At 31.7% G+C, this 27921-nt stretch overlaps 2 protein-coding genes across 4 annotated transcripts in view; one reads left to right on the plus strand and one right to left on the minus strand.

Annotated features, from left to right (window-relative positions):
• LOC126739903 (uncharacterized) overlaps positions 1-11549 on the plus strand; it is a 29189-nt gene extending 17640 nt beyond the window's left edge. For both annotated transcript variants that reach the window (XM_050445729.1, XM_050445728.1), the window contains 6 exons: positions 3263-3450; positions 3513-3647; positions 3705-3818; positions 6716-6850; positions 6906-7121; positions 9040-11549. In XM_050445729.1, the coding sequence (XP_050301686.1) occupies positions 3263-3450; positions 3513-3647; positions 3705-3818; positions 6716-6850; positions 6906-7121; positions 9040-9300 (1049 nt within the window). In that variant the 3' untranslated portion in view covers positions 9301-11549. The remainder of the gene's footprint in view (positions 1-3262; positions 3451-3512; positions 3648-3704; positions 3819-6715; positions 6851-6905; positions 7122-9039) is intronic.
• A 2108-nt stretch (positions 11550-13657) lies between these two features.
• The window catches only part of LOC126739910 (uncharacterized), a 34474-nt gene continuing 20210 nt past the window's right edge, over positions 13658-27921 (minus strand). For both annotated transcript variants that reach the window (XM_050445737.1, XM_050445736.1), the window contains exons 2-6: positions 21489-21623; positions 21120-21274; positions 15698-15864; positions 15169-15264; positions 13658-15115 (exon numbers count right to left, since the gene is read on the minus strand). In XM_050445737.1, the coding sequence (XP_050301694.1) occupies positions 14744-15115; positions 15169-15264; positions 15698-15864; positions 21120-21274; positions 21489-21604 (906 nt within the window). In that variant the 5' untranslated portion in view covers positions 21605-21623 and the 3' untranslated portion in view covers positions 13658-14743. The remainder of the gene's footprint in view (positions 15116-15168; positions 15265-15697; positions 15865-21119; positions 21275-21488; positions 21624-27921) is intronic.

The following is a 27921-nucleotide window of genomic DNA, read 5'->3' on the forward strand; positions in this document are numbered from 1 at the left end:
AATAAAACTGGAACAAACTATTGAAAGTATAATAATTCAAATTGCTGTAATTCTAAAACCTTCGTAAACTAAAGTTTGTTTGGAAGAGTTTTAGCTGTTTCAAATTTCCTTTCATGATGTTCACACAATAGTTCCCAGTGGCGAAGCGTACGAGTAGACAAGGTAGACACTGTCTAACCAACATTATTTAGTGATTTGTTATTAATTAATCACGTAATTATTCCATGTAATTGTTGAATTAAAATTAAAAAAAAAATAACACAGAACTTAGCCTCTCCTTACTATTATTAAATAGTATCTAAACATGATTAATCCGAAGTCGCGCCCCGCCTGACACACCAATTAAAATAAAAATGCAGGGTTGACACCCAATTAGTGTATACGAGCCCCAGGAGACACATTGATATTTGTCTTCCGAAATTTGGAGCATCTAATCGAACCAAATACGCATCAAGCAGGCTACAGAGGTCTGCAAAATTTACTCGCGGGAAAGACATTCGAGCTTTTGTCTATCGAAGTCGACCAGCTATTTTATTATGGTGTTGAGGGTTATTGTTTATGGAGACGCTTGATCTGGTCGGCCGCAATACATCTTCAGTTATGTTTTGATGAATCTGCATTTGGCATTTGGTGCGGGCGCGTGCTATAGTAATTTAATAATTAGTATTTTTATTTTTGGGTGTGTAGAAAAGGTTTTTTTAGTGGTTATTTATCAACGACTGTTCGATATTGGCAATTGTATTTTAGTTGTGTTTTTATTTGTCTTTAATTAATTTTAAAATAATGGATATTATGGATTTATAAGTTATGGTTATACCTATGTTGTGTTTTTTTGTTGTATTTATTTTTATCATATTCATTTATTATAGTAATTATTTTTTCTTTTTTATATCACTACGTAATTTTTCTCTTTGAGTTAATATTTCATGCGCCTTCATTCTATATTTCATTAAATTGAATAATATTGAATACACATTTCTTTCTAACGATTTTTATTGTTTGTCTACCCCAAAAAAAAATTCAGGCTTCGCCACTGATAGTTCCTAATAAAAGTGCTTTAGTGCGCAATTTGTAATAATATCAATTATTTTCATTTTACTCCGAAAATGTAAAACACACGGTATATTTTTGACACTGCACCCAAAAATAGTTTAGATATGCAAGAAAAGAGTAAAAGTAAAAAATTTATATTTTTGCTCGGTTTTAACTAATTGTTAAGTTCTATAGAACCAGTTAGAAATTAAATCACGTCATTTGAACCAAAATTTTTAATATGGCTACTGTCAATGCCTATTACATTAATATCACTCCGATTTTTAATTAGTGAAAAAAATTCAATAAATTGCTGTGGGTTCGAGGCAAAATGTTTTGTTGTTACAATTGGATTAGAGGTCAATCATTATGACAAAATTATATGAATTGCTTTTCGAATTGTAACTTATCTATTTCCCAACTAGTAATCTTTTTTCTTAATTTCTAAATTTAATATAAAAATCCCGCAACTTAGAAAATTCCTAAATCCGGTTTGTACTTAAAAAATTGAAATAAAATGCAATAAAAAAGGAGGGCCTGGAATGTGCTATTTCTTTAATGGGATGGTAGCTGACCGAATTTTGAAAATTTTAAGCCAAACATGTATAGGACAAAATCCTTTTTTCATTTTTTTTTTGCAACTTTTAAATTTTTTTACACTTAATTGGTAGTACAGCGCAAGTTACCATTGATATCTAAGTTTCAAAGTTTGTTTGTTTTGTCCTATGTTTACTTAATCAAATACCATGAATTCCATAAAAAAATCGAAACATTGAAATGTGAAAAATAATTTTAGTTAAATAAAATACTTTGATTCTTTTTGATTATTTTTTTATTAATAACCACAAAATGGTTGGAATTCATAGTATTTGATTAAATCAGCATTAGACAAAACCAAATAAACTTTAGAACTTAGATATGAACTGTAACTTGCGCTGTATTACCAATCAAGTGTGAAATATAGGTATTTATTCGAAGAGTTGCAATACAAAATTTAAAAACGGATTTTGGCCTGTACTGTGTACGTTTGGCTTAAAATGTTCGAAATTAAATCAGCTATCACCCCCTTAAAGGATTGCACCTACTTTCCGGATACCTTATATACTTATTACATTACTGAATAATTTTAAATAGCTTAACTTTAATACATTTTTGACCTTGTTTACTAAAATTACATACATTGTTTTTCTATAGCTTTCCTGGCGAGCTGTTTGTAAGTATTAGAAACTATTTCATGTTGGTAGTATGAAATTTAGGAAGACACTGCAAAAATACCCAATTAACGAAGACATAAATTGTTGGACAGGCATTACAATTAAGGACATAAACCCATGAATTAGATAAAGTATCGTTTTTATCCTTTACTCTAACCATGTTTTTCTTGAGAGTGTTGGCCGTCTTAAAAGAAATGGTTAAATCAATATTTTTTAAAAATGTGATTTTTAGAAGCTTTTTATTATATGATATTTTATGATTTTTAATTAGGTCTGTTCATGTCTTTAAGGGCAAAATTTGTGTAACCTAATTCAATCTAAATATAAGTTCGAGACTTTTGGCCAAACTTGCTGGCTTCTGGCAATTACAGAGTACCAAGAATTACCAGAATACGAACAAAAACAACTCTTTATTTTTTAAATTTTATTCAAACAAGAAACAAGGAAATATGTAAAGAAAAAGAAAGAACGCTCAAATAAGAAACACAAAAGAATAAAAATATAGTTATATAAAGGTAATTAAAAATTTTGTATCTATATTTTTATTAATTTATGTCTCGTTCGAGAATCAAACATATTTTAAGTTTATTTTTAAGTCTTGAAGATATATTATAAAACCTTTTAAACTCACTCGAAATATTGAATCTCGTCGTTCCAATATAATTATTGATTATACGATAAATACGACTAATGATATAAGATTTTTAAAAAAATCCGACGTATTTCGTAGTTTTTTGGCTTTAAAACGCGCGTAATTTGAATTTCAAGGTGGTTAGAAAATATATAAATATGAAAAGGTGTTTAGAAAATATAGATAACACAATGCTCATACATTGATAAAAAGTAATAATCATTGAATATTCAGCGGTGTCATATGTCCATTCTTTATGCCTAATTGACAACCCTCCTTTTAATTAGAGAATACTACATTCAAAATTATTTAAGCGGCCAAACATTAAAAGACCCTCGATATTTGTTACTTTTTCTCATAAAACTGAAATTGTCTTTTTTTATAGAGCATAACGTATTGGAAGAAAAAATCCGCATGTTTAAAGCGGCTTTAGACCAGTTACCCTCAGTATCCTATAAAACCGCAAGAAAATTGTTGGGACATTTGCATTTTATCAGCAACCAGAGCCATAAAAATTTGATGTCTATACCAAATTTGGCTGCCATTTGGGGCCCCACTTTGATGCATTACGATGTATGTATATATGACCGTCAAACTTGACTATACAAAAAAATAAAATAAATTGTTTTCAACAGGATAAGGAGAAACCTAGTAAAACCAACACGAGTCATGTACAGGATGCCGAAGTGGTTTCTCAACTGATTCGTTATTATCGTAATATTTTCCCCGAGGATCCCGGCGAATTAGAAAAGGAAAAACTGATGCTAAAAGTGAGAGGCAGGAAAGAATGATTGTTAAAATCTTACTGATATTATGATACTTTTTAGGTTTTGCAAAAGCATATGGAAAGTCCTCAAGGTTCTGTCAATCAAAAAACAGCGGGAGATTTACGGGTGTGGATCTATTTATTTCATAAGGACGGGAAAGCTTTTAATGTAGCTGTAAGTAAATGTGGCTTCACATGGCTGTAAAGTAATATGAAATTAAAACGCATTACCTTTTTTTGCTAGTACAAGTATATATTTCTAATTATTATAAATTGAAAAGAAAACTTATGTGCAAAAAAACGCACAACATAAAGAATACAAGTTTTATCAAACGAGAATTTAAAAAAAATATGAACAAACTGAAAAAAAATAGCAAAATAATAATTTACAAGTATAATTATACTTATTTAGTACACTGATGAACCGTAAAAAAATAAGAAAGACAATAATTTTTTTGACATATGTTGCACCTGAATTTTGTGAATGATGCATGTTTTTGAGCATAGAGTCTACCGCTTTCATCACTCATGTTCTTATAACATACAACGCATCTCCGTCTGCCAGTTCGACCGATATCTTCTAAAAGATGTGGCGCTGATGGTTCTTTATGAAGTTGAACCTCTGTATTTTTTAATTGGAGTAACTCCCAGAATTTAGTAATGCTCATCTACTGTACACCCTTTAGTAAACGCATTTACTAAAGAGGTGCCAATAAGTAGCTCGATTGCCAATTTTCTATACCATTTGACTCCTCATCTAAGACATGTAGCGTATGATTTCATTTGATCAGAGAGATCTATAAACGCTTTATGATTATTGTAATCCACAATAGCGGAAGGTTTTTCCGTTTTCAGAGTGGCTTCACGCGGCTCTTGTTCTTACAGAGTTATATGTACTTAATGGCCGCAAGCAGCTCATGCGGCTTCTCATCAAAATATGCAAAAAAAAAACAAAAAAAAACATTGTTAATATATAATATATAACAAAATACATTTTAAACAAGTTATTAAAAAAAAACAGGCGGCCCATGAGATCATTTTTTTGGTACCATTATGGCAGTCAACGTGTTAAAGTGCATTATTTTCATAAAATATAGGTCTATTCGGTCACCAAATTTTACAGGTAGTTTTATCGAAGAACAATTATTTTAATAACCTAAGAACAAGTTATTTATTTATTTCATATCAACGACAAAGCCAATTTTACAATATTAACAAAATAACATTAAAATTAAATAGTAAATACAGATAGCCCTAATGCTAAACGCAACGCAATATAACAAAAGTGTAATATTAATTGTATATTGGGTTAAATTTGTTAAGAGTTAAAGATTTGTGTTCGTTTAAGACTTAAAAGAGTTGAGTTTACCAAATGGGTTAAGGTTAAACTCATTATACATTCTTAAAGTACTTGTGAAAGAGAAATGTACCCCATAATTAGCATGTAATGGAATGAATGGAATTCCGCCTAGTAATGATGGATTTCATTTTCTATGTACGGTATTAAAAGTTATGGCTGGCGAAAGAGAACCACAATATAAGACATTTAATAATTTAAATATAATACGGCATCAGAATTATATCTTCTCAATTGTAAACTTACAATATTGAATTGCGAACTAGTTTAGTTGTAATCAGCTGTAGTTATCATATATCATTAGTATGTGCCTTATAAGCCAGTTACCCTGAAAATATTTTCTGCACTGATTTCAAAGTATCAATATTTCAACCATTTGACCATTATGAAATATTTATTCTGAATTATATTTGATACCAAATGTGATAAGTACAGATAATTATCAGCGCTAATATTCATGCTTATGGCTTGATTATTTTATACAAGTTAACGTCAGCAAAGGTCAGATGCTGTGAATATGTAAATCCGTAGGCCACATAAAAAATTGAAAATTAATGGCCCCTCATGCCATTCTTAAGTCGTTTTCTATAGTACTCTTAAGGCAACACAGAAAATACCCTTATATTCACATTCACCCGAACCAGTTGGATACGGTTTGACAAAAAGCTGTGACAGAATTTAAGCAGAGCACTTCCAAGTCCCACTGCATGAAGCTTACTGATTATAGATGCCCATGACTAACCGAACTAAAAGTCTGTTTTTGAAGGTGGTAGACAATGGTACAGTGAAAACATCTTGTCTTACCAACCGAAACATCGTGTTACATTAAATAAATAAGACAATGCAAGTCCGACAAGATGTTTCCCAACTAAAAGTCTTAGAGAAGTCGGTGTATATACTATCGACCTGCTCTAACCTCCCAAGGCATCTAGCTAATAGTGCTGGTAGGGGAGTAAATTAAAAAATAGTGACTGTAGATCTGCCTTTTGCAAACTCATGCTGTTGATCAATGAAAGATGTTCAGTTTCTCAAGCAGTTTGGGAATTGCTGTTTTTTGTTTGAATGAATTTTTGATTTCAAAAAAAGAAACTATTTGAAAAAGTTCATAGTAAAATCTACATTTTTTTTTGCTGAATCCAATACATAATTTATTATTTCCCATAATTGAAATTAACAATAAAATTATTAATAAGTTTGGAGGTGTAAAAATAATATAAATATTCAGTAAATAATCAAGACCTTTCTTTAATACATACAAATTAAGTAGAAATTCTAGAAAATTGTTCATTCTAACATATTCTAGAATGTGGAAATTTTAAACTTTGCAACATATTACAATATCAAAAAATTTGGAAAATCAAGAGTCTTTAAGAAAAATCACAATTTTATTTTTTTAATGGCTTATTGATATTTCATGAGATTGTCCGAAACTTCATCATTTATTTGCTTCTAGAGTGGTGTATCAAAGACTGACAGGTGACTTAATCAATGAAGGAACTTTTATAATTACATAAAACAAAAACATAATTTTGGGAGGAATCAAAATTTTGTGTTTATTTTTTGTCATTGTATATTTTTTTGTTTGGGTGATTTTTAAAAACAGATATAATTTCTTTGAGGTTAGAGATAAAGCTCTGATTAAAACATAGTAGTAGACCTGTATTCTCATAAATACTTCATTTTCAAACTTCTAATATTCTTATCAAACTATTTAGATTGGTCCAAATAGGACTGCCTACGAAGTCTGCGTAGAACTTAGTGACAAAATGAAATCTCCAGTCCATGAAATTATTTTAGAAGAGGTTGCTTTAGGTGATCGACTATTTAGGCCTATACATCATACGGAAAAGGTAATATATTTGCTAGATTTTCTTTTTAAAATTTTAAATCGCAATTTAATGCCAGGTGTTGGACGTGGTTCTAAAATGGAGCTACTGGGACGAAGCGGACCGAAAAGATAACTACCTGACATGCGTAGCTCTTTCAAAGTACTGGGAATATATAATCGACAAACCACTTCCCATTTCTGGAGATCTCAAATTTGCTGAAAGTAAAACCAAACTGTTTAAAACCTACATGTTTCAGTTTACGCAGGGTTGTCTTAGCTGTTTTAACAAAACGGTAAGTTTTAATTTAATATAAATTAATTAAGATATCTCGGCTCCTATGGGCGCTATGGTTAAAATTTCTACGATTATCTCTTAGTTTCATCTTTCTGAAGCGTAATAATGTGAATTTTCAAAGTGCTCGCATTCCCTTAAATCTGCTCATATCCGGTATTTTGGTGATGTATGGGATGAGACTAAAATGCTGTTCATTCATTTTCACATTTTGGTAAATAGAGTTTGTTTAGCTAAGGAAAGGTACACCTGTTTCAAAGCTGCGCCAAGTTTTGTCCCCTAATAACGCGCGATTAGCGACAGTAGCACGCCTTTTTTAATTTAATTTAATTTAAAGGCACAGAACACAAATATAAGAATTAACGCAACGGCACTGTTTATATGCAAATCGGGGCGATCGATACCGTTGCTTTGGCAGCGGCATAAACAAATTTACTGCGCAACCGAGCCGAACAACACGTGCTGTACCTTTCCTTAGCTAGACAAAGTCTAATATTAAGGGTTATTCCTATACGCATTGCTTACAATCGGTGAATTTCGCGGAAATTTATACAATACTTAAAAAAATATCGCTTTATATTATAAAACAAAAATTAAAATTTTTTGACAAAAATAAAACTATCAGATTAAAAACAGATAGGGCTCGACCATCATGTTTTGACAGCGATTTTGGATAGTAAATTAAGAACAAAAAAATATGATATTTTATTTCTTAAGTTGAAATAATAAAATCGAACTAAAAATATCCTAAAGTTAACTTTCATTCTGAATCACTTGGAAAACTAAAAAAATTTAAATAACCTTGCAAATAAAATTTAAAGAAACATATTTTTTCTAAAATTGTAGTTTTTCTTGCTATTTTACTTTTAAAGCAACTTTTTCTAAAAATCTGAGGCAGGATGTAATTGCTATAGTAATACTTCAATAGTCGCGATATTAAATCATTTTTCTTTAGCATCAAACAGTAAAAACTTTTAGAAAAGCTCACTTGCTAAAGAGCGGGTAATAAAATGGGCAGTAACTTAGTTTATGGGACAATGTATCTTAGTTTGCTTAATATTTTTAACATGTTAAAGTAGTCTAAAACCAGTTATTAAAAAAAAAAGCAAACTATCAGATAATTAAGATTACCATATCCGGTAACTGGGACGATATTTTTCACTATACAGGGTGTTACACAATAAGATGCTGATTCTTAAGCATGTTAATCTTTAAATGATTTTAAAAAGAAAAGTTCAAATAAAGCTATATACTAAACCCCTTAACTTTTCAGCTACAGGGTGTTAAAATATGAAGAAAAAAATCGTTTTTTTATCATAACTTTATTTACTTCCAAGATATGTTTATGAAATTTGGGACATACCCTCTGAATTTCAACAACTAATTTTTGATGTAGGAGATTTTTTAAAGTTTATCCAGTGACGTCCGTACAAGAACGTAGACTAAATATTTTTTTTAAATATTATGTATGCCACTGTTTTCCGTAAAATAAAAACTATTTTTATAATCCCCATTCATTTTAGGGCACATTTGATTTCTTGACTTTTTTTCGTCCGATGCGATTACCGCGGAAAAAAATAAAGACATTTTTATGCAATTATTAGGAAAAAAAATAAATTTATTTATTTTATAAACATATGTAAAAACATAAATATATGTTCATTATTTTACCATTACTGTATAACAACTATAATTCTAGAAGTCTAGCGGTACTTAATTACTAATATTAAATAGTTTTTAAACATTTTATACAGGGTCTGCTAAATTACTTTATTTCAACTTTTCTTCTTACAATAACCTAAGGATTAACACCCTTAAGGATCAGCATCTTATTCTGTAACGCCCTGTACAATATTTTATACTTGATTAATTATAAAATCACTTTTATGTAAAAATTTAATCATTGCTGGATTTTCCAGAGCGACATAAACCTTTACACGTGGCGAATCGAAGATATAACATGGTACCTAGGACACGAATCGAAGCGAAATCCCCAGTCAAGATGGACCATGACGTTCTTGGAAAACAACAGCAATCCCAGCCGTACCCGGTTAAATCCGTACTTTGGAAACGTGCTGGTGTGGAACGATGCCGGTTTAAGGGCAAATTGGCTTAGTGCCATGTTAAAATCGAGGTATCCTAATAATTTGACGCCTCCTCCCAAGTTATTAACTATTTGAGGTGTTTAGATTAGTGCGGGAGTACAGGTAGAATATTTGGTGTTAAATATTTTTTTATACGTTTTTTATAGAACTATAAATGTAGTCAGGAGTATATTGTTAAAATTGTTATTATTTTTTTGCGATTGTTAAAACGATAAAAATTAAACTATTATAAGATTGCTAAAATTATTTTATACATTGTGTGACTACTTTAGTCTATTATTTTGTTTTATTCTACAAGGAGGCCAACTAGTATTTGATTCAGTTCGGTTTAAAAGTAAAGTAAAGTAAAGTAAAGTTTATTCATGCTTATGAAAAAAAAAATTTTCTTACAATCGTCACAAGTAGATAAATACATATTAAAAAATTATTTCACTTACTAATTATTAAAGTTTTACACTGCAAATTAAAATCCTTATCTAAAATATTAAAAAAATAACACCCAAGATACAATTTCACAAATACTAAATAAAATAATCACAATTTACAAATAGTTAAAATTTTGGAGACTCCAATATCAATTTCAATTTCCTAGAACCTATTTTTGTTTCATTTTCACCAATTTTCATAGTTGAGCTTGTAGATACTCATCAAAGCTATAGAAGGCTCTATAAGCAAGTAATTTTTTTACTGAGGCAGCAAAAAGTTTTTCATTTAGAGCTTTAATATTATTAGGAAGTTTATTAAAAAAGCTTGGAGCATAATAAGTAGTTGAGATATGAAATTTATTGAGTCTTAGAAAGTGCATTTCCAGGAAATCTACTTGTCGAGTGCTGTGAGTATGATTTTCTGATCTATAAATATACCCAGATTTATGTAAATTATTTTTTGTATATATTAGACATTTAAAGATATACCGTGATGGAAGTGTAAGAATTTTAAGTTTTTTGAAAGAGTCTCTCACATCGTCCCTGAAACCCAGACCCTCGATAACCCTCAGAGCTCTTCTCTGCAGTTTAGGAAGATTCTCCTAGCTTGAGGTGCATGACCCCAAGCCAAGAGACCATAATTGCAGGTGGACTGTATTAGCGCATGGTAAACCATTAACAAAACATCCTTATTTACTGTGCCTTTTAAGTGTTTTAAAAGAAATATTTGTTTTGCCAATTTATTTGCAATGAACTCCACATGCTTATCAAATATCATAGTAGGATTTAAGTAAACACCCAAGAATCTTACCCCATCCGAACTCTCAACATTGGTTCCCTCTGTATTTCTCAAAGAGAATAGGACTTCCTCCGTTTTGTTGACATTTAGGCTAAGTCTATTTGCACTGAACCACTTGCCCAAATCTGACTTCACCTCCACCAGCATCAGCTCCAGTTCGTGCAAACTAGTACTCCTGCAAAGAGCAGTAGTGTCGTCAGCAAGCAGCAGCAGCCTAGACTCAATTGACCTGTCGATATCATTGACATAAATAATAAAGAGGAGTGGCCCCAAAATAGAACCCTGTGGCACACCATGAGTTATTTTACATTCTTCTGATAAAGCTCCACCCGAGCAGGTTTTCTGTACACGTCCAACAAGATAAGTTTCAAGAAGTGATAAACTGGACGGGATCAGACCATAAAGTTTAAGCTTGCTCAGAAGGATCCTATGGGATATGCAGTTTAAGGCCTTTGAAAGGTCACAGAAAATTGCCCCAATATGGGACTCCATTTTAAAGCCCTCAACCACATACTCCAGAAGATCCAGTATAGTCTTAACAGTCGATTGTTTTTTCCTAAACCCATACTGAAAGTTTTTGAGGATTTTATTTTGTTCAAAATAGATATAAAGTTGATTTTTTATAGTTGATTTAATAGTGCTTTTTGCTCTTTAATTTTTTGAGTTCATTCATCGCATAATGTACGAGGTCTATTATTATGCCTACCTCTAAGATCGTTTGGTGATTTACCTGCCAAAAGTAGGGTGTTCAGGCGCTGAACTTGCCAGTGCGATATCGCATGAAGACTTATAAATGCCTGTTTGCATACCGACATTCTATTTGAGCCTTTTAAGACAAAGTACGAAAAGTTTGATTTTCTTTCTTGTTTGTGTTCCGCACTTCTCACGCGATTTCTCTCGATTTGTTTAGCTTCCATTAGTCCTTGTAAATAAGTATCTTGTTCATTTTTTGTCGTGCGGCTTAGTAGATTAATTAACACAATTTTTCTTTCTTCCTCAGTAAACTGTTCCATGCATTTCTTTGTACAACTAAAAAATAAAACAGCTATTTTGATTTAAACCCAACTTGTTGCTAAAATTTACTAGCCTGACTTATCCCTGACTAGCAGTACTTCGGGTGTAAGCGCATTATAAGTACATTGAGTGTAGTTATTATGCGCTAAAAAAACTAGCCATACTAACCCAAATTCCAATACAAAAATATTTATTTGTTCAAAAAAAAAATAAAAAAATAAAAATAAATAAATTAAGATAAAAAAAATTAAGTCCACTAGGTTATCAAACGATATACGTATAATGCGTTCTTCCGAATTGCTGCTAGTCAAAGTGTTAAACTTATTAACTTACCTACACGCAGGGCCTACAGTCTTTGCATTGACATGTTTACCAGTCTTAGAAACATATGCCTGACCTTGCAAACGTGCTGTTTTTATTGCATTATACTTCCAACTATCAACATTCCTTTTTCTGCTGGCACTACTAGTTTCACTAACTTCTTCATTATCACTGGATGACATAATTTTACTTTAAATTGTTAATAAAACGCTGCTTCTAAGCTATTTTTTATGATAAACATACAGACGAAGTGAACGCTGTGCGTGCAAATAAGCAACTGGCCACTATTTTGTTGTTGAGATGAAAAACCGTACGACATGGACATGTACGATTTTTCTACTCACTAGCACTCAAGTATCTAGTACGGTTTTTAAGCTCAATCGATAAAAAGACAAATTTTAAACAAAATGGCTATCTTACTTACAAATATCAAATTTTGGACTTGTACGGTTTTCGAACTCACCGATTCAATTGGCATGTAGTCTTGCAAATTCAAGTCGGGCACGTCTGTTTTTTCTGAAGGCAATGGTTTTTGGCCAGTATTCCAGCATCCAATGTTATCAACTCTTTCTGACGGTACGTTAATCTGCAAATCTGCAGTAATTTTGGCCTTAAATATAGAGTATGATAGAAATGGGTTTCTTTTTAAATAGTTTAAAATTTGCTTGTCTTCGTACCGAGCAAAGTTTTTTGGTCTATCTGTTTTTATTCTTAAAGACTCATGGCCTTCCTTGTGAAATTGCTGCTCAATTTGAAATACAATTGATTTATGAATGCCAAATCGTTTTGCTATTTCCACTTTTTTTACATGTTTACCAAAAACCGACCGACGACGCGACTTTTGATTTATTTTGTTAATGCTTTTCCTGTTGGTACTGCGAACAAACTGTTTACTGTCGCGTTTTAAAATAATTATTCGATTCTATTCGGATTTGCGAGCATATATGACTATGATCTAAAAGTTGCTATACTTTTGGCAATACTAGATATGAATGCAATAATTATTATTCACCATGCAAATGAACATATGACCTGTAAATTAAATGAAACATATTTGAATACTTCAGAAAAACGTAGTAAATATTTTTATCACTTAAAAATATGTTTCCTCTTGTGATCGTCGAAATCCATAATTATTAGTTAGAGCCTTTTTTCTCTATTTTAATCTGATAAGATACAAAAAAAAAGTCAAAAACAATCATAAAAGCCATTATATATCTTTAAATTAATACAAAATACTTAAAACTAACGATTTATTTTGTTATTTTCGCACGAATTAAGTTTAAAAAAGAAAAACTATTAAAAAATATTTGCTTAATAAAGAATCGCAATTTTTTACTACACACTACATCGATTAAATAAAAAATATAATTGTTATTTAATATTTTAACATTCTAGTAATTAGTATTTAATATCAATTGGCGAAGGCACATGATGCGACGACCAGTTTGATCAAACCAACTTTTTAAGATTATAGAAATTTGCTTGTCAAACAACTCCTTTTCCGGTAAAAACACAATAATAGATTAAAACCGTTAATTTTTTAAAATGTTTTTCTGCCTTACGCAACACAGTTTTCACTATTACAAGCTATTTTCTTGCCTGTGGAACTTTGAACCCGGATTGTGATAGATTTGTAACAGTAACCGTTATTTTAAATAGTCTACATATAATTATTGTTGATAGTGTTTGTATATAATAGAGAGTATATTTTTATTAGTAAATGTTTAGGAGTGCCGATGCAAACAATTAAGTGCATTTTGATTAATTACAAAATGTTTTATTGCTAATATATTATCTTTTCTATAGAAAAGTATTTTTACCCATTATGATTGTTTGAGGAGTATTATTCTATGATAAAAACAAGTCTGAAATTTATATGCAAGACAAAACTTTATTATTGTAACTATAACATACATAAAAATATACACAGTTTATACAGGAAACTTATGAGATAATATATAAAAGATATACATTTTTTAAAGTAAAATTTGTAATACTGACCTGGTTTTTTATTGTTCCTTTTTAATTTTTTTTATAAGCATATGGATGTAATAGGGATTATTTGGTTTAAATATTTCATTCTTTGGGATCTACCATACCAGGTATCTGATTGTGGCATTTTATATTAGTAACGAGAATTACGTCACTATACAAGGTGTCCCAAAATGCTCAATGTGTGTTGATACTATAAAAGAGACACCTAATTTTTCTAGAGTATTAAGAATCGGAGATAGGATATTTAAATTAAAAAAGTTTTGGGTGGTTTCTCGGAAGGAAATTAGGTAGAACTAGTAGGAAATAGTGAGTAAAAAATTGAGCTCAATTTTTTTTTATCTTCAGAAATAGCGAAGTTCTAAACTGTTAAGAGCTTTTTAGAACACTCTATATTTAAAATAACAAAGACGTTGTCGGATTTATATAAAACTAGCAACACCGTACAATTAAAAATATTTTAAGAGATAGTTTTTTTAATCTTAATCAGCTTTTCGAAAAACGCTGAAAGTTCCCTTGTAGGACTGAATCAGTATATTTTCTTTATAGTTAATTTCACTTGGTGTCCAACATATACCGAGTTAAAATGGATGTTGATTTAAATCGTGAAGAATTTCATGCTCATTAAGATAGACGACAATGTGTGATTAATTTTTTTTCTATTATTAAGTAACCTTATCGGATTTCCATGACTACTCTAAGTATGCCTTTAGAGAAGGCACTTAACTAGTCTGTATTTAATATAATAATCAGTAATGTATTGTAGGATAGTGAATAGAGAAGAATTTTAATAGAAAGAAAGAATTTGACTTGCAACTGATATTTCTAAAGTGTATACAAAACCTGGTATAGAATAACTTTACAAAAATACTGAAACCAAGTTTTCCCGTTACATTAATATCCTTATTATCGATTTTTGGTATCATATATGAACATCAAACAAACATATAATTTATCTTTTCTGTCACCTTTCATCTGCACTTCTTCTTACACTATCCTCCCTAATAGGAACCTTCGCATAAACAAACTTAGTCCTGCTGCGCCACTGCGCGCACAAATACATAACCTCTAAAACAAATGCTAACACGTTTAAAACGCAAGAGGTCGCGAGGACTCCTCGCAGGAAACAATCGACCTCCTCACACGTGAGTTCTGCGTACAGATAATTGTCATTAAAGATATGCGTTGAATTAGGCATTACACACAGACAAGTTTGGTTTAGTTTGTCGTTCGGTGTACAGGTGGCGGTGTGCAAGTAAGCCAGATGAACTATGGAGATGCCTAGTACAACTATGCAGGCCATACAGGATATTGATGTGGTTAGAAGGCTTATAACCTGAAAAGTTTGGTCGTTAAAGAGGTGTTTAAAAGGTTTGTATTAGTTCTTACTTTGGTAAAATGATAGTGGCACCCTAGGCTTCGTCCTGGATAAGGCCTGGGGCAGAATCCCAAGAAGAAGCAACCTACGACGCCACTGCAGAAAACCTGAAATTTATTGTTTATAGTTATTTTGTATCTTATTAGGATTATTGTATTATACATTGTGTGCCAAAATCTCGGAATCCTTTAATTATTCGCGAACGTGGCTTTTTATCAAAAAGTCTCCCTAATAAAGTTTAAAGTATATAGATATCTCTTAGGTCTATTTTATACAAATGTTTTTACATGTACAGGGGCATCACAACGAAGATATCGACAAAAAACGTTTTTTAACGGACTGTTTTTTATATGCATTTTTGAATTTATACAAAATAGCAATACGACTTCACCTAACAATGCCATTATATCTAAACCCAGTAATGTAAAAGAAACAAGGCTTTAAAAAAGTATAATGTAAACAGAATTGACACAAAAATTAGTCTTAAATACTTAGCCTAATTCCAAGACTTTTTACACACAATGTATATGTTTTACGTACGGGGGCCGCACTCCAATAAGGTAAATAGAGCTTGTCTAATGTGGGGCTCCACAGCACCATGCACACTGATACGAGGGACATAAGGATTCCTATAATTATCGTTAGAACCTTCATCGATTTGACTAGTCTGTAGTGTTTTATCACAAAGGGCAGGTACTTTTTTGGAACTGAAAATACACAGATAAAAAATAACTTTTTTTTATTATATTCCTGTTTAATTTTGCTATTTATTCTTTTACAAAACATGTTATTTATTCAAAATCTTAGCGGAAACGTATCGGGCTAGAGACCTCCTACTCGCAAGTTCTATATATAAAACCGGCTAGCAAATACAGACATTAAAATAGTCTACGAGACAAGAGAAAAAGTCGTTTTTTTTCTAGCTATAGAACCATTTATTATTTTTGTTCATGCGGTGGAGCATCGCTACTCAGTAGGAAATTTAGGGTCCAAAATTCTAACGACACTCCTGTTATTAATTTCATAAATAACTGTTGTAAGGTGATTTCCTTGAGAAAACAAGTAGTGTATCCGCGAGTGTTTGTAGTCCAAGCAGTGCGAGTAAAAATATTAAGGAGAACATTATGATCTACCCTAGAAATCAGGATGTCAAACAGCAGATTGTGCCCCTGCAGCAGAAAAAGTTAGCTTAATGTTCCCAAGAGACAAAAGGTTGATTTACCTTTCACGGTTTTCCTTAAAGGGAAAAACTATCTTAAAAAAATTTTGGTGAGATACTTAAATCTGGAGAACTTTCGCTCAATGTCATAACTCGATAAAGACCAACAGCACCAAAAGAACAAATATGATGAACGACAAGTCAGAAAGAATGTAGGAAGCTGATAGCATACATTATGCAAGATAACCAATTGCATGACAATATAAATGTAGATGAAGCTTTGAACGTAGATTCCAAGCTGAAGATCACAAACCAAAGCATGAGAAGGAATCAATTATTTTTGAAATCCTCGACACGTTGGGTCTTTCTGAAAAAAAACGATTGTCTTTAGCTTTAGAATTGGTTAACAATCTTCCTGTAATGTTTTTAATCAATCTACTAGTGACTTGGACTCGTCCTCATGATATCAATGTATACGGTTACTTAAAAATTTGGCAACTGAAGGCAGAACTATAATATGCACGATTCATATGACAGTGCGTTTACCAACGTTCCACCAATCGGCTTGTCGAATTTCTGGGCCAGGTAGGGTTACAGTGCCCGTCTTACGATAATCCTGTATCATACATTATTGAGGTTGCTTGTGGTGAATATGGAGATCATAGAAGAACCTTAGTGAAGGCTATAAGAACGGCAAAGAAGATATTACCGATCGACAGCCGCAATGATCCAAAAATAGATAGCATTTTGAACTTACTTTGCCACTAAGTAAACGTAAAAGTGTTTGATAAAACTTTAATTTTAAACAGTTCAACCATGAATATTTAAAATGCCAGGCATTTTGCCAAGATTGACAATGATGACACAACAATATTGTGAGACCGTGACTGTGTTTTTATTTGTTTTTCGTCAATTTTGTATGTTGGTCTCTTAGAGAAGAATGGATGAGATTTTTGGATTTTGCCAAGATCTTGGTTCGTTGCGCTGTTTACAAATATTTCTACAGCATGATAATAATCTCAGGAAGGCTTGTGGAAAGGACAATGAACCTTTGAATCACTATTTTGGCTGATTTTAAATTTTATTCCAGGTATTTTTAAATTCTTCCTGTTATTTATTAACATTCTGGGTATTCTGTAGCTTGTCGTGCTGTTTATAAGCTCGCCGACCGTAAAACGTTGTAGACAGCATACTAAACCTTGAAATTATCCGGCAAATTTGACGCTTAATTATTATATATACCGGTAAATCCGAAAGTTTTTATATTGGACAATAATGCGGTTCGTTGTGCTATCTTTAGACTTTCTTGCACTAAGGGATCGATAAAAGAAAGATTTGTAGACGGGACTTTAAACCTCGGTACCTATTTTAGCATTAAATAAACATTCTAGTTTAAAAACCTATAGTACACCTATTTGGAAATAGCCGATGGATTAAATAATGCTGTAGCTGTATCCAAGATAAACTGTGTTTATTATTTGTTGGACGTGCCTTGGAACATTAATTTTATTAAGTTGTTCTAGTTGATTAAATAAATAGCTTAAATTCTTTAAGGCGTATTTGGTAAACTGAAAAATGCATTCAATACAAAAGTTAACAGTTAATATGCGAAGAATCGTGAAACACAGCAAATCCAACAAGAGCAACAGAACCTCTACGCCCACCACCTAAGAAGTGAGCTTCAAAATCTTAATGGCGTTAGTGTCCCTGCTCAAACAATAAGGAATAGGTTACATGAAAACAATCTTTAGGCCAGACCTCGTTAGAGCTCTCTTGACAGGAGTTGACAGGTACCAAGACCAGGCGGAACTTTGACGGTTTGGGCTGAAGTCTTGATAAAGTTTTCAGACTACTCTGATTCCCACTGAAGAGTTTTTAACAGCAAACGAACATCGGGCTCAAATTCTGGAACCTAAGAACCGCTAGAAACTTTTTGGAGCAACACAATATTTAAGTATTGTCATGACCTGCGCAATCCCCTGACTTAATCCTACTGATCATATTTGGGATATATTCCAAAAAGGCAATGTTTTAAATCGAGAAATACTGTTCCACACAAGGCAAGAGTTGTTGAACTGTATTTAAGAGCAATGGTTAGAAATTGAGTAACATGACATTGGCAATTTGTTGACCTGTTATTAACAATAGGAATGGTCATACACTCTATTAACGAGGATTTTTTTTATTAGCTTTTCTTTAAATTTAGTTGGTTCGAATTTTTAATATTTTCCATTAAATTGTTATAGATTAATAATCCCCCGGTATACTACGATGCATTTCTCTGTTTTTGATAAATTAATATTTAGCAATATTTCCAAAATAAATTCAATGTTCAATATTTTCCAAACCAATATCCAAATTTTCTTTGAATACCATTATGCCCTAGATCATTTTTATGTGTGTAGTACAAAATTTTAAAAATTTAAAACTTTTACTATTGTAAAAACGAAGAAATAGCAAATAAAACTATTTTTCAATAATAACCATAATGATTTAAGTAAAATCTGTATTGTTGTGACGAATTCATAATGAGTTACTTATTATATTGGGTATTACGTCACTTATAGCAAAAATCAATTTAGAAATTTTTTATCTCACACGCTCAACAATTATTGAAAAGAAGAAGAAAATAGACTTATTCACGTATTTAAAAGAAATATGAACTTAAATCTGTAACGATACCGTTCGATATATTTAATTTAATTTAAGTTCAATAAGTTTTAAATACAATAATTTACTTGAGGTATAATAGATTTTTTTATATACCTAGGAGCTGAGGTTCAATCTATTAATCTCTGAGCTCGTTTCTTCTTTTCAATATCCTACCTAACTTTGTTATGAATATTATAATTAAAAAACGATAAAATACAACAAGAAGACCTACTTTTTTTAAAAAATACCTAATTTGAACCAACGTTTCGGTAGTTATATCTACTACCGTTATCAAGGTAATTAAAGTAAAATTAAATTAAATTAAAAATAATAAAAATAAAATATACTTATCTTTCAAATTTTTAGTAATCCAGTCTCATCAAAATTTCTTCCTAATTCGAAAATACTTTATATACTTTTTTATATGATTTGACGGTTTATTAATAGTTTGACAAACTTTTCAATAATTGTTGAGCGTGTGAGATAAAAAATTTCTAAATTGATTTTTGCTATAAGTGACGTAATACCCAATATAATAAGTAACTCATAACCATAATGATATTATCAAAAAAAAAATTTGAAAAATGTAAATAATTCTTCAATTTTCGTTCAAATTGAATTGGGTTCAAAATAACATTTTTAAAAAATATTCTGATCCATATTCTCCTTTTTTTGTTTTATATGAATATTCCTGTTACTTTTTCTGATTTTAGACTTTTAAGGGAGTGGACTTTTTTAGATGATAATTGTTGATCATTAAAATGATGAATTAAGTTTCAATTTAAGATTGAAATTTACCAAATACCACCAGCTGTGTTCTACAGGGTGGCCCATTAGAAAAATCATTTTTCGTTGCGCCGAAGATCGTGCCTGTGTAGTGGGAGAAATGCGACAGTGGAACCGTCGTATAGCTCATATTTGGGAATTTAGTAATGATCATAAAATATCCCATAGGGATATTTTGTGGTAATGATGCCGCAGTATATACACGGGAGAGCAGCGTGCTTTTTGCATTCGGGCGTATTATGAGAATAATCATGCGTACGTAGTTGTTCGTCGAATTTTCCGTCGACATTTTAGACTGCTTGACATTAATGAGTCTCCCAGTTCAAATCTAATTAAGCAGTGGGTTAGAAGATTTGAAAGAACTGGTTCAATACAGAAAACTCGAGCTTAAGGTCGACCAAGGACTACACGAACCGTCGAAAATCTTCAAAGGGTGACTCAATCGGTACGTGTACACCAACATGTCGACTCGCAAACGGTCTTCAACTCTAATGATTCCGAGGACGAGTCTGCAACGAATGTTACATCTCGATTTGAAACTACACCCTTATAAGATTCAGCTAGTCCGAGAAATAAAAGCTTCGGACCTGGAAGCAAGAATGACTTTTGCAAATGTAATGTTGAATACTTTTGAGAATATGCTCTTCTCCGATGAAGCTCACTTTCATCTAAATGGATTTGTCAATAGACAAAACTGTCGTTAATAGAGTTCCGAGAATCCGCGCGTGAAACATCAAAAACCACTTCATTCTCCGAAAGTTACTGTTTGGGCTGCAATTGCTAAGTGGGGAATTATTGGACCTTTCTTCTTTGAAGATAATCGAGGCCGAGCCATTACTGTGAAATGTTAAGAAATTTTTTAGCCCCATATTTGCAAAACTCGCACCACTATAACCTAAATACGTGGTTTCAGCAAGATGGAGCCACCTGCCATACTTACAACCAAAACTGATTTCTCAAGGCGATATTTCATGGCCTCCTCGAAGTCCGGACCTTACTCCCGCTGATTTTTTATTATGGGGACACTTTAAGAGTAAAGTGTATTGTAATAATCCTACAACTATACCTCAACTTAAGGACAAAATCCGACAAGAAATTGGATTAATCTCACAAGAAATCCTTACTAAGGTATTCCAAAATTTCCGCACACGATTGGAGGAGTGTCGTCAACGCAGAGGCTATCATTTGGACGATTTAATTTTCAAAATATAAATTCCCATGTACTCTCTATATATTTCAGTCAATAAACAATACCAAAACATTGTCGTTATTTTTTACTGAATTTGTTAAAAATGAATTTTCTTATGGGTCACGCATATATACACATTCAATTTTGCCGAAAAAGAGTTTTCTGCCAAAACTTACTTTTTCCATTTCTATACATAACAATCATCCTACTGTGCCTCAAGCTGTTTCTAGTAGGAGCATGCTTGTCCCCTAATGATCTTGAGGCAAAATTTTGCGGTACCGTTGTCGTCAAGCATAATGCCTGACTTGGACTTAAAGACCGTTCGTTTAACCTAAAAATAGAACTTATTAATGCGAAATCATTTCTCTGCAGGGCTTCTTGACCCTCATTTAAGGATTATGAGATTTCGAGTTAATGATGCTTTTAAGAATTAATTCCCTGATGGCCAGGCTTATTAATTTCCATTCGCTTACATAAAGTAGGATTTAATTAACTTTTAATGTAAAAATATAATTACTTCGTATCTATTTTAACGTATCACTTACTTATTTTGAGTTGATCCGTTATTGTTTCCATTCGTGTGGTACTTCCCATTTGCTTGTATTAGAGGTGGGTAACTGTGAGGTCTATCTAAAAGCTCTTCTTTGGCAGAAAGTGACATCTTAAAACAGTTGTATCAACTAAAAATAAAATACATATTATATATATAATCTCTTCAGATTATTCCTAACTCACTCTAGTATATAAAAATAAATTTAGGTCACTAAGCATTTATTATGTCTCCCTAAAGAATTAAAAATAAAACCGGATTTTAACATGCCTATTTATATCTGGGATATGTCTAGGAAAAGATGTATGAGCTAATATTTAAACAACATTTCCTAGAAGAAACAATATCATTGGAATCACTGACATGTACTTCAAAAAAGACCAGAAAAAAAGAATACCATGATTATATTGCAAACGAAAATTTCACAATAATAATTGGTCTATTACAGCGTCAAGGACAAATAGGTATTGCTGCTACCATGTGATGGTAGTGAAACTTGCATGAGAGACCAACCATGACAGACATGCAACTGCAATATTATGTTCTGAGAAAAATGATGACATATTGCATGAAGATTAATTATTATTAATATTTAAAAGGATAAAAAATAAGCCAGGAAAGTCACAAAAAAATGTAATTATCAGAACCGATCATTTATTTATTTATGTAAAAACTGATATGCAAAGGTTATATAATATACCTCGTAGTATACCAATCAAGGTAACGTTTATTTAACTTCCTTATTAAAATGACACAAAACTAATAAATATTAATTTTTCGTGCCAAAAAAAAACAAATATAGTTGAAATTTTCACACAAACATGCATTGCACCAACAATTCAAAAAAGAAAAATAAATAAAAGTGCTCCGCTGCGTAGCAGTAAGTAAAATAATCGTACGAATAATTTTGTAGGTCAAAGCCGACGGCTTCGGTAAACCGGGCACAAACATTATTGTCGAGCATTGCAAAAATAAGTAATTTATTAAAAACACCATTTCGTTGCAGTTCTGCAAGAAAAATACCATTTGTGAACGCAGTAGACCTTTACCAGTCGATTTTGGTTGGATCGCAAAGTATTTTAGTGAAAGGAATTATTTTATTAAAAAATTATGTTAAAATTTAACAAATTAATAAGATATCAAGGGTAAAAGAGGCCTTTCAATTCCTTGTCGCATAATTGGACAGTAAAAAAATAATGAGAATCAGTGTTGGGATTGTAAGAATATAGTAATTAAAATAATAAATTTAAAGGTAAAATGAAAATCTTGCAGTCTCTCTCCACTCATTTATTAAACATTTAGTTATCTAAAATTCCATACATGTTTCGAACACAGTGGTGTCCGTCATCAGGGGATAACAGGTTTAAAATTGGTATTGGTATCCCCTGGTGATGGACACCACTGTGTCCGAAATATGTAGGGAATTTTAAATAATTAAATGTTTAATAAATAAGTGGAGGGAGACTACAGAATGTTCATTTTACCTTAACCTACGACTCCACTGCGAGTATGGACTATTTTTTCACTAATGAATTTAAAAACAATAAATTCTTAAATGAGTGGAAATTTTCAGAAAAAAATGCTTAATTCTTTTCAAATTAATTTTTTAACGATACAAAGCCATTAATATGCTAATTAATACTAGAAATATTTATATACAGTTAGTCAAAATGAAACTGGTACTCAAAATGTGGAATATACAGGTTGGGGAATTGAAGATTACACATCGTTCAAAGTAATAGCAGCCCCGTCTCCAGTCATCTGATATAATAATTTCGGCATGCCTCATTTTTCCATGTGTTTTTTTTCTTAACTTATTATGGCTGTTTATACTGCTTCTAAAAGAGTTCAAATTATTAAATGGTTTTATATAGCCAATTCAGCAGAAAATAGACCGATTACTTATGAAAAAACAATTTTAAATGTAGTCTTGCACTAAAGTGCAAAAATATCGAAAGGGTCCAGGTGCAAGAACAACTGAAAGAAATGTTTTGTAGTACCCTAGTACCTCGATTAATCACGTCAAGTAGAAGTGTTGAAGAAGAACTGGGTATGGATCTGTTTTTGTTTATGTTATTAAATATTCCAGAACTTAAAAGTTATTTCCCGAAGACCAATTGCGAATAATGGAATTTTGTGAAACCATGAAAAAAGCAAATATAATTTTTTTACGAAATATTCTATTTTCAGATAACAATTTTTTTCCATTGCATGAAAAACACTGGTCCATTATTTGATACTGATCTCAGAAAAATGAACTCAAAGGTTTTTAATTCCCAAGTCATCATTCCGTATCCTTAAAAAGTTAATGTTTGGGTTGGTATTCTGGGCAATCCTGTTCATAATGCGGCTATAATAAAAAAATGTAATACTTTTCCTAACAGTTTTGTTAATTCAATTATTCGCCAATAAAATAGGAGGATTTTCAAAAGAAAATTATTGAAGATATCAATTCCATTTCATAAAAACTATTTTGGAAGTACAAAATGAAATTTATTTTTTTAAAGAATTTTAATTTTATTTTTGTATAGTGCTTAAATTTTTCTTCTTTTATCAGAGTTATATTTTATTTTTATTAGAATAACACTTTAATTTTCAATATTTAAGACACAGCATAATAAACATTTTAAGAGTACCATTCTATGGTGGTACACTGATGTATGTAAAATGCCTGAACTTTCGCGTAATATTTTACAAAATTTTCGGCAAGTGATACCTTCAACAAACGAAATAATTGCCATATTTCGCCATTAAACACATCCCTATGCGTAATAATCGATTCTCTAACCTGTATATTATCTGCATATAGAATGCAATTAATATTTCCAAAAGTTAATCGAGGACCAACATATAAATATAAATTTTTAAAACAAGTGAATTAACAAGGTTAGTCGATTAAAAAAATAAAAACAAAAACATTTTCCTAGCCAAAATAAAACTCATATACGTATATTTATTTTAGTATTAGTTAATAGAAGATACTCTACTACGCAGGGTGTTCTGAGTCGATATAGACATGATAGAATATCAAATAAATAGAAATACTTACAATAGACTGTTGACTCGCTGTTAGCAAGTCATTGAATTATTCCATTAGGTCGTGGGTGCTTCGTATTGTTTAAGTAATAAAATTTTAATTTATAAAACTGTTCAAAAATGGTCGGATAATCGAAATTTAATTATCATTAACCTAACACCCCTTTATTTTTTTTAGTTTTAGTATTTTTGTTTTTTCTCTTTTCTTTCTTCCATCATCAACTTGTTTTTTCGTAAGAGCGTCATATTTTGAGAGTCAGAGTTTGCTGCCGGTTGTAGTCAAACTATTTGGGCATATAATTTATTCTATTTGCTACAGAATATATTACTAAGGGACACTCAGTCAGGATTTCGTGATAATTATAGCATCGCCTCAGTAGTATTTAAAATACCAAATGACATAATTTGTTCAGCCGCTAGTGCTAAAATATCTAGCTTAATATTTTTGGACTACAGTAAAGCATTCGATACCCTTGACCACCGGCGTTTATATACAAAAGTACACTATTACGGATTTTCGGACGGTGCATTAGGTTTATCTTTCAGATAAGTACTCGTTGATAGGAAAAAATGTCTGATTCACTTCCTATACGTAGAGGAGTGCCTCAGATATCCGTACAGGTTCGTTATTGTTTATTTATACATATTCTCACAATAAATGGTTTAAAATTAATGCATCCAAATCAGCCGCGATATTTTTTTCAAGATTTTGTTTATTATTTATTATTTTATTATTGTTCCAGACAAAGACTTATCTAAGCAAAATATGTAACTTTATATGAACAATACTTTAGTTCTCAATTTTCTTGAATATAAGAATCTTGAAGTAATTTTCTAACATAATTTGAGGTTTACTAATTTCTAAACCCTAGTAGGCAAAAATAAAGCAGTTTCCCTGAAAAACAACTTTCTGAGACAATGTTTCTTCCCCACTGTTCTTACTCAAATATTGTGTATGGTCCCTGCCTGATCTAGTCTAAAGTTAGGCATTGAAGAATACAAAATTCTTGTATTTGTTTTATATTTTCCTTTACAATAAGAGGCCATATGTAACTCACAAGTTGGACCTAATAAATTGGTTAAATATGCAAGATAGGCTTAAGCTTCATTTAGCAAGTATAGTATATAACTATAAAACATTATCTCGCGCATAATACATGTGTACCAGCTTGCTCAGCAAAATATTATGTCAAAGGCATTTGAGAGATCAAAGAAAATTGCAGATTTATAGTCACCCTTCTCAAATTGGACAGCTATGTGATTAACTACCTCTGCAAGAAAATCACTATAGTAAACCTATTTTTCCTAAACCCATACTGCAATGGAGACAGAAGTTTATCTTTTTCATAAAAGTTTGAGATTTTACTGCTAAGATGGACGATAATTTACAGAATCCTTTTTATCCAATTTTTTGAAAATTGGCCTAACATTATTAAGCTTGAGCTGCTTTGGGAAACTGTCCGAGATAAAACGTTTATTAGCATGGACAAATAAAATTGCTATACCTTCACTTAGTTGTTTCAGAATTTTATTGCTTAAATTTTATATAAATCATGTTTTCGTTCGTTACTTATAGGAAACCGCATAGAGGCGAAATTTTGCAACGTCGCGCATGTACAAGTGCCTGCGACAGAGCACCGCCCCGGCCGGCCCGAGGACGGGATTAAACATCTGACTTTCGTGGGAACTACGTCGTTTGGCGACAAAATGTCCCAAAATATTACGCGAAAATCCAGGCATTTTTAAAATATTTATTCTAACTCTGGTTTTACAGACATGACAATGTGTAAAACCCGCATAGAATTGTAATCTTAAAATGTTTAATATGCTGTGTTTTGCATAATGAAAATTAAAGCGTTATTCTAATAAAAAATAAAATATCAACTCTGATAAAAATATAACAAAAAATCAGAAATAAAACTCTAATAAACAAACTTAACCTATCGTAAAAGCTATTTCGCACCTCCAAAAGAGTTTCAGGTAAAATGGAATTGGCACCTTCGACAATTTTATTTCGCAACTCCTCTAAATTTGTTGGCCTACTAAATTCAGGCTTGTAAATGGTCTGCTTAAGGTAACCCCATAGATAAAAGTAATTTGGAGACAAATCTGGAGATCTAGGAGGCCATTTAATATCGCCAGTCCCACTAATAAGGCGGTTAGGAAAAGTATTTGTTAAAAATTCTTTTACCCTAGCCGCGTTACGAGCAGGACAGCCATCTTGCTGAAAATAAACCGATCCCAGGTCTACATCAGGTAGGATTTGAATGGCAGGAAAAACTTGGTTTTGCAGCAACTCAAGGTACTTTTGGGCGTTTAAAGTGCCATCAATAAAAATGGCCCTATAACATTGTCGCCCAAAATACCTGCCCAGACATTTACTTTCTGAGGATACTGGGTACGAAACTGTCATCACAGGAAAACTTCTGTGCTCGTTTTCCTGAGACCAATAACGAACAATGGAAGGATTGTGTTTGCCAAGTAACGGAAAAGAAGATTCATCAGAAAACAAAATATTTTTTAAAAATATTCGTTTTCATTTGCCTTTTCCATCATGGTTTCACAAAATTGTCCATTGTTCGCCACTGGTCTTCAGGAAATATTTCCCGAGTTTTTGAAACACATGTACCTAAATTTTTTCCAGATACGAGCAACAGTTTTATTGCTCATTCCCAGTTCCTCTCCAACACTTCTAGTGGACCGTGTCGAATCAAGTTCTAGGGTACTGCAAACCATTTCTTCCCGCCGTTCTATATCCTGGACCACTTCAACAGGTGGTTCTTGACGTTTTGTGTGGCATTTTTACAATCTTGAAGACAAAAAGATGTCTCAAAATTTGTAGGTCACCACATTTAAAACCGTTTTTGCACAAGGAATCGGTCTATTCTCAAATGTCACTGAAAACAAATCTCTACATTGTACTGCCGAATTGCCTCCATAAAACCATTTAATTAGTTGAACTCTTTCGGAAGGAGTATAAACAGCCATAGTGAAAAAAACACAGCAAAGTGAGGTCTGCTGACTCCCGGTTCAAAAAATAAAATCTAAAAATTCCGCCGCCTGCAAGCCGCAACCAAGCGGTGTTGCCATTATTTTGGGTAATACGTAGCTCACGATAACACGATCTGTATATCCAATGGAACTGTTTCTAATATTTTTTATTAATGAGAGATCCTCCAAAGGATCAACATACATAGTTGAGCTATTATTGATGTAACTTGAGGTTAGTATTGAAGGATCTAGCCCTGACTATTGAAGATAAGCTATCATAGAATTGAGAAAAATTTATATAATATGCTTGACCTATTTTTATTGTTTGGAATTTGATCAGAGTATTAAGAAACTCGCTTTTTCGCTTCATGAGTTTTCTTTTTATTTCTTATTATTGTTAG

The sequence above is a fragment of the Anthonomus grandis genome, chromosome 8 (genome assembly GCF_022605725.1).
Source record: "Anthonomus grandis grandis chromosome 8, icAntGran1.3, whole genome shotgun sequence".
NCBI classification, from domain to species: domain Eukaryota; kingdom Metazoa; phylum Arthropoda; class Insecta; order Coleoptera; family Curculionidae; genus Anthonomus; species Anthonomus grandis.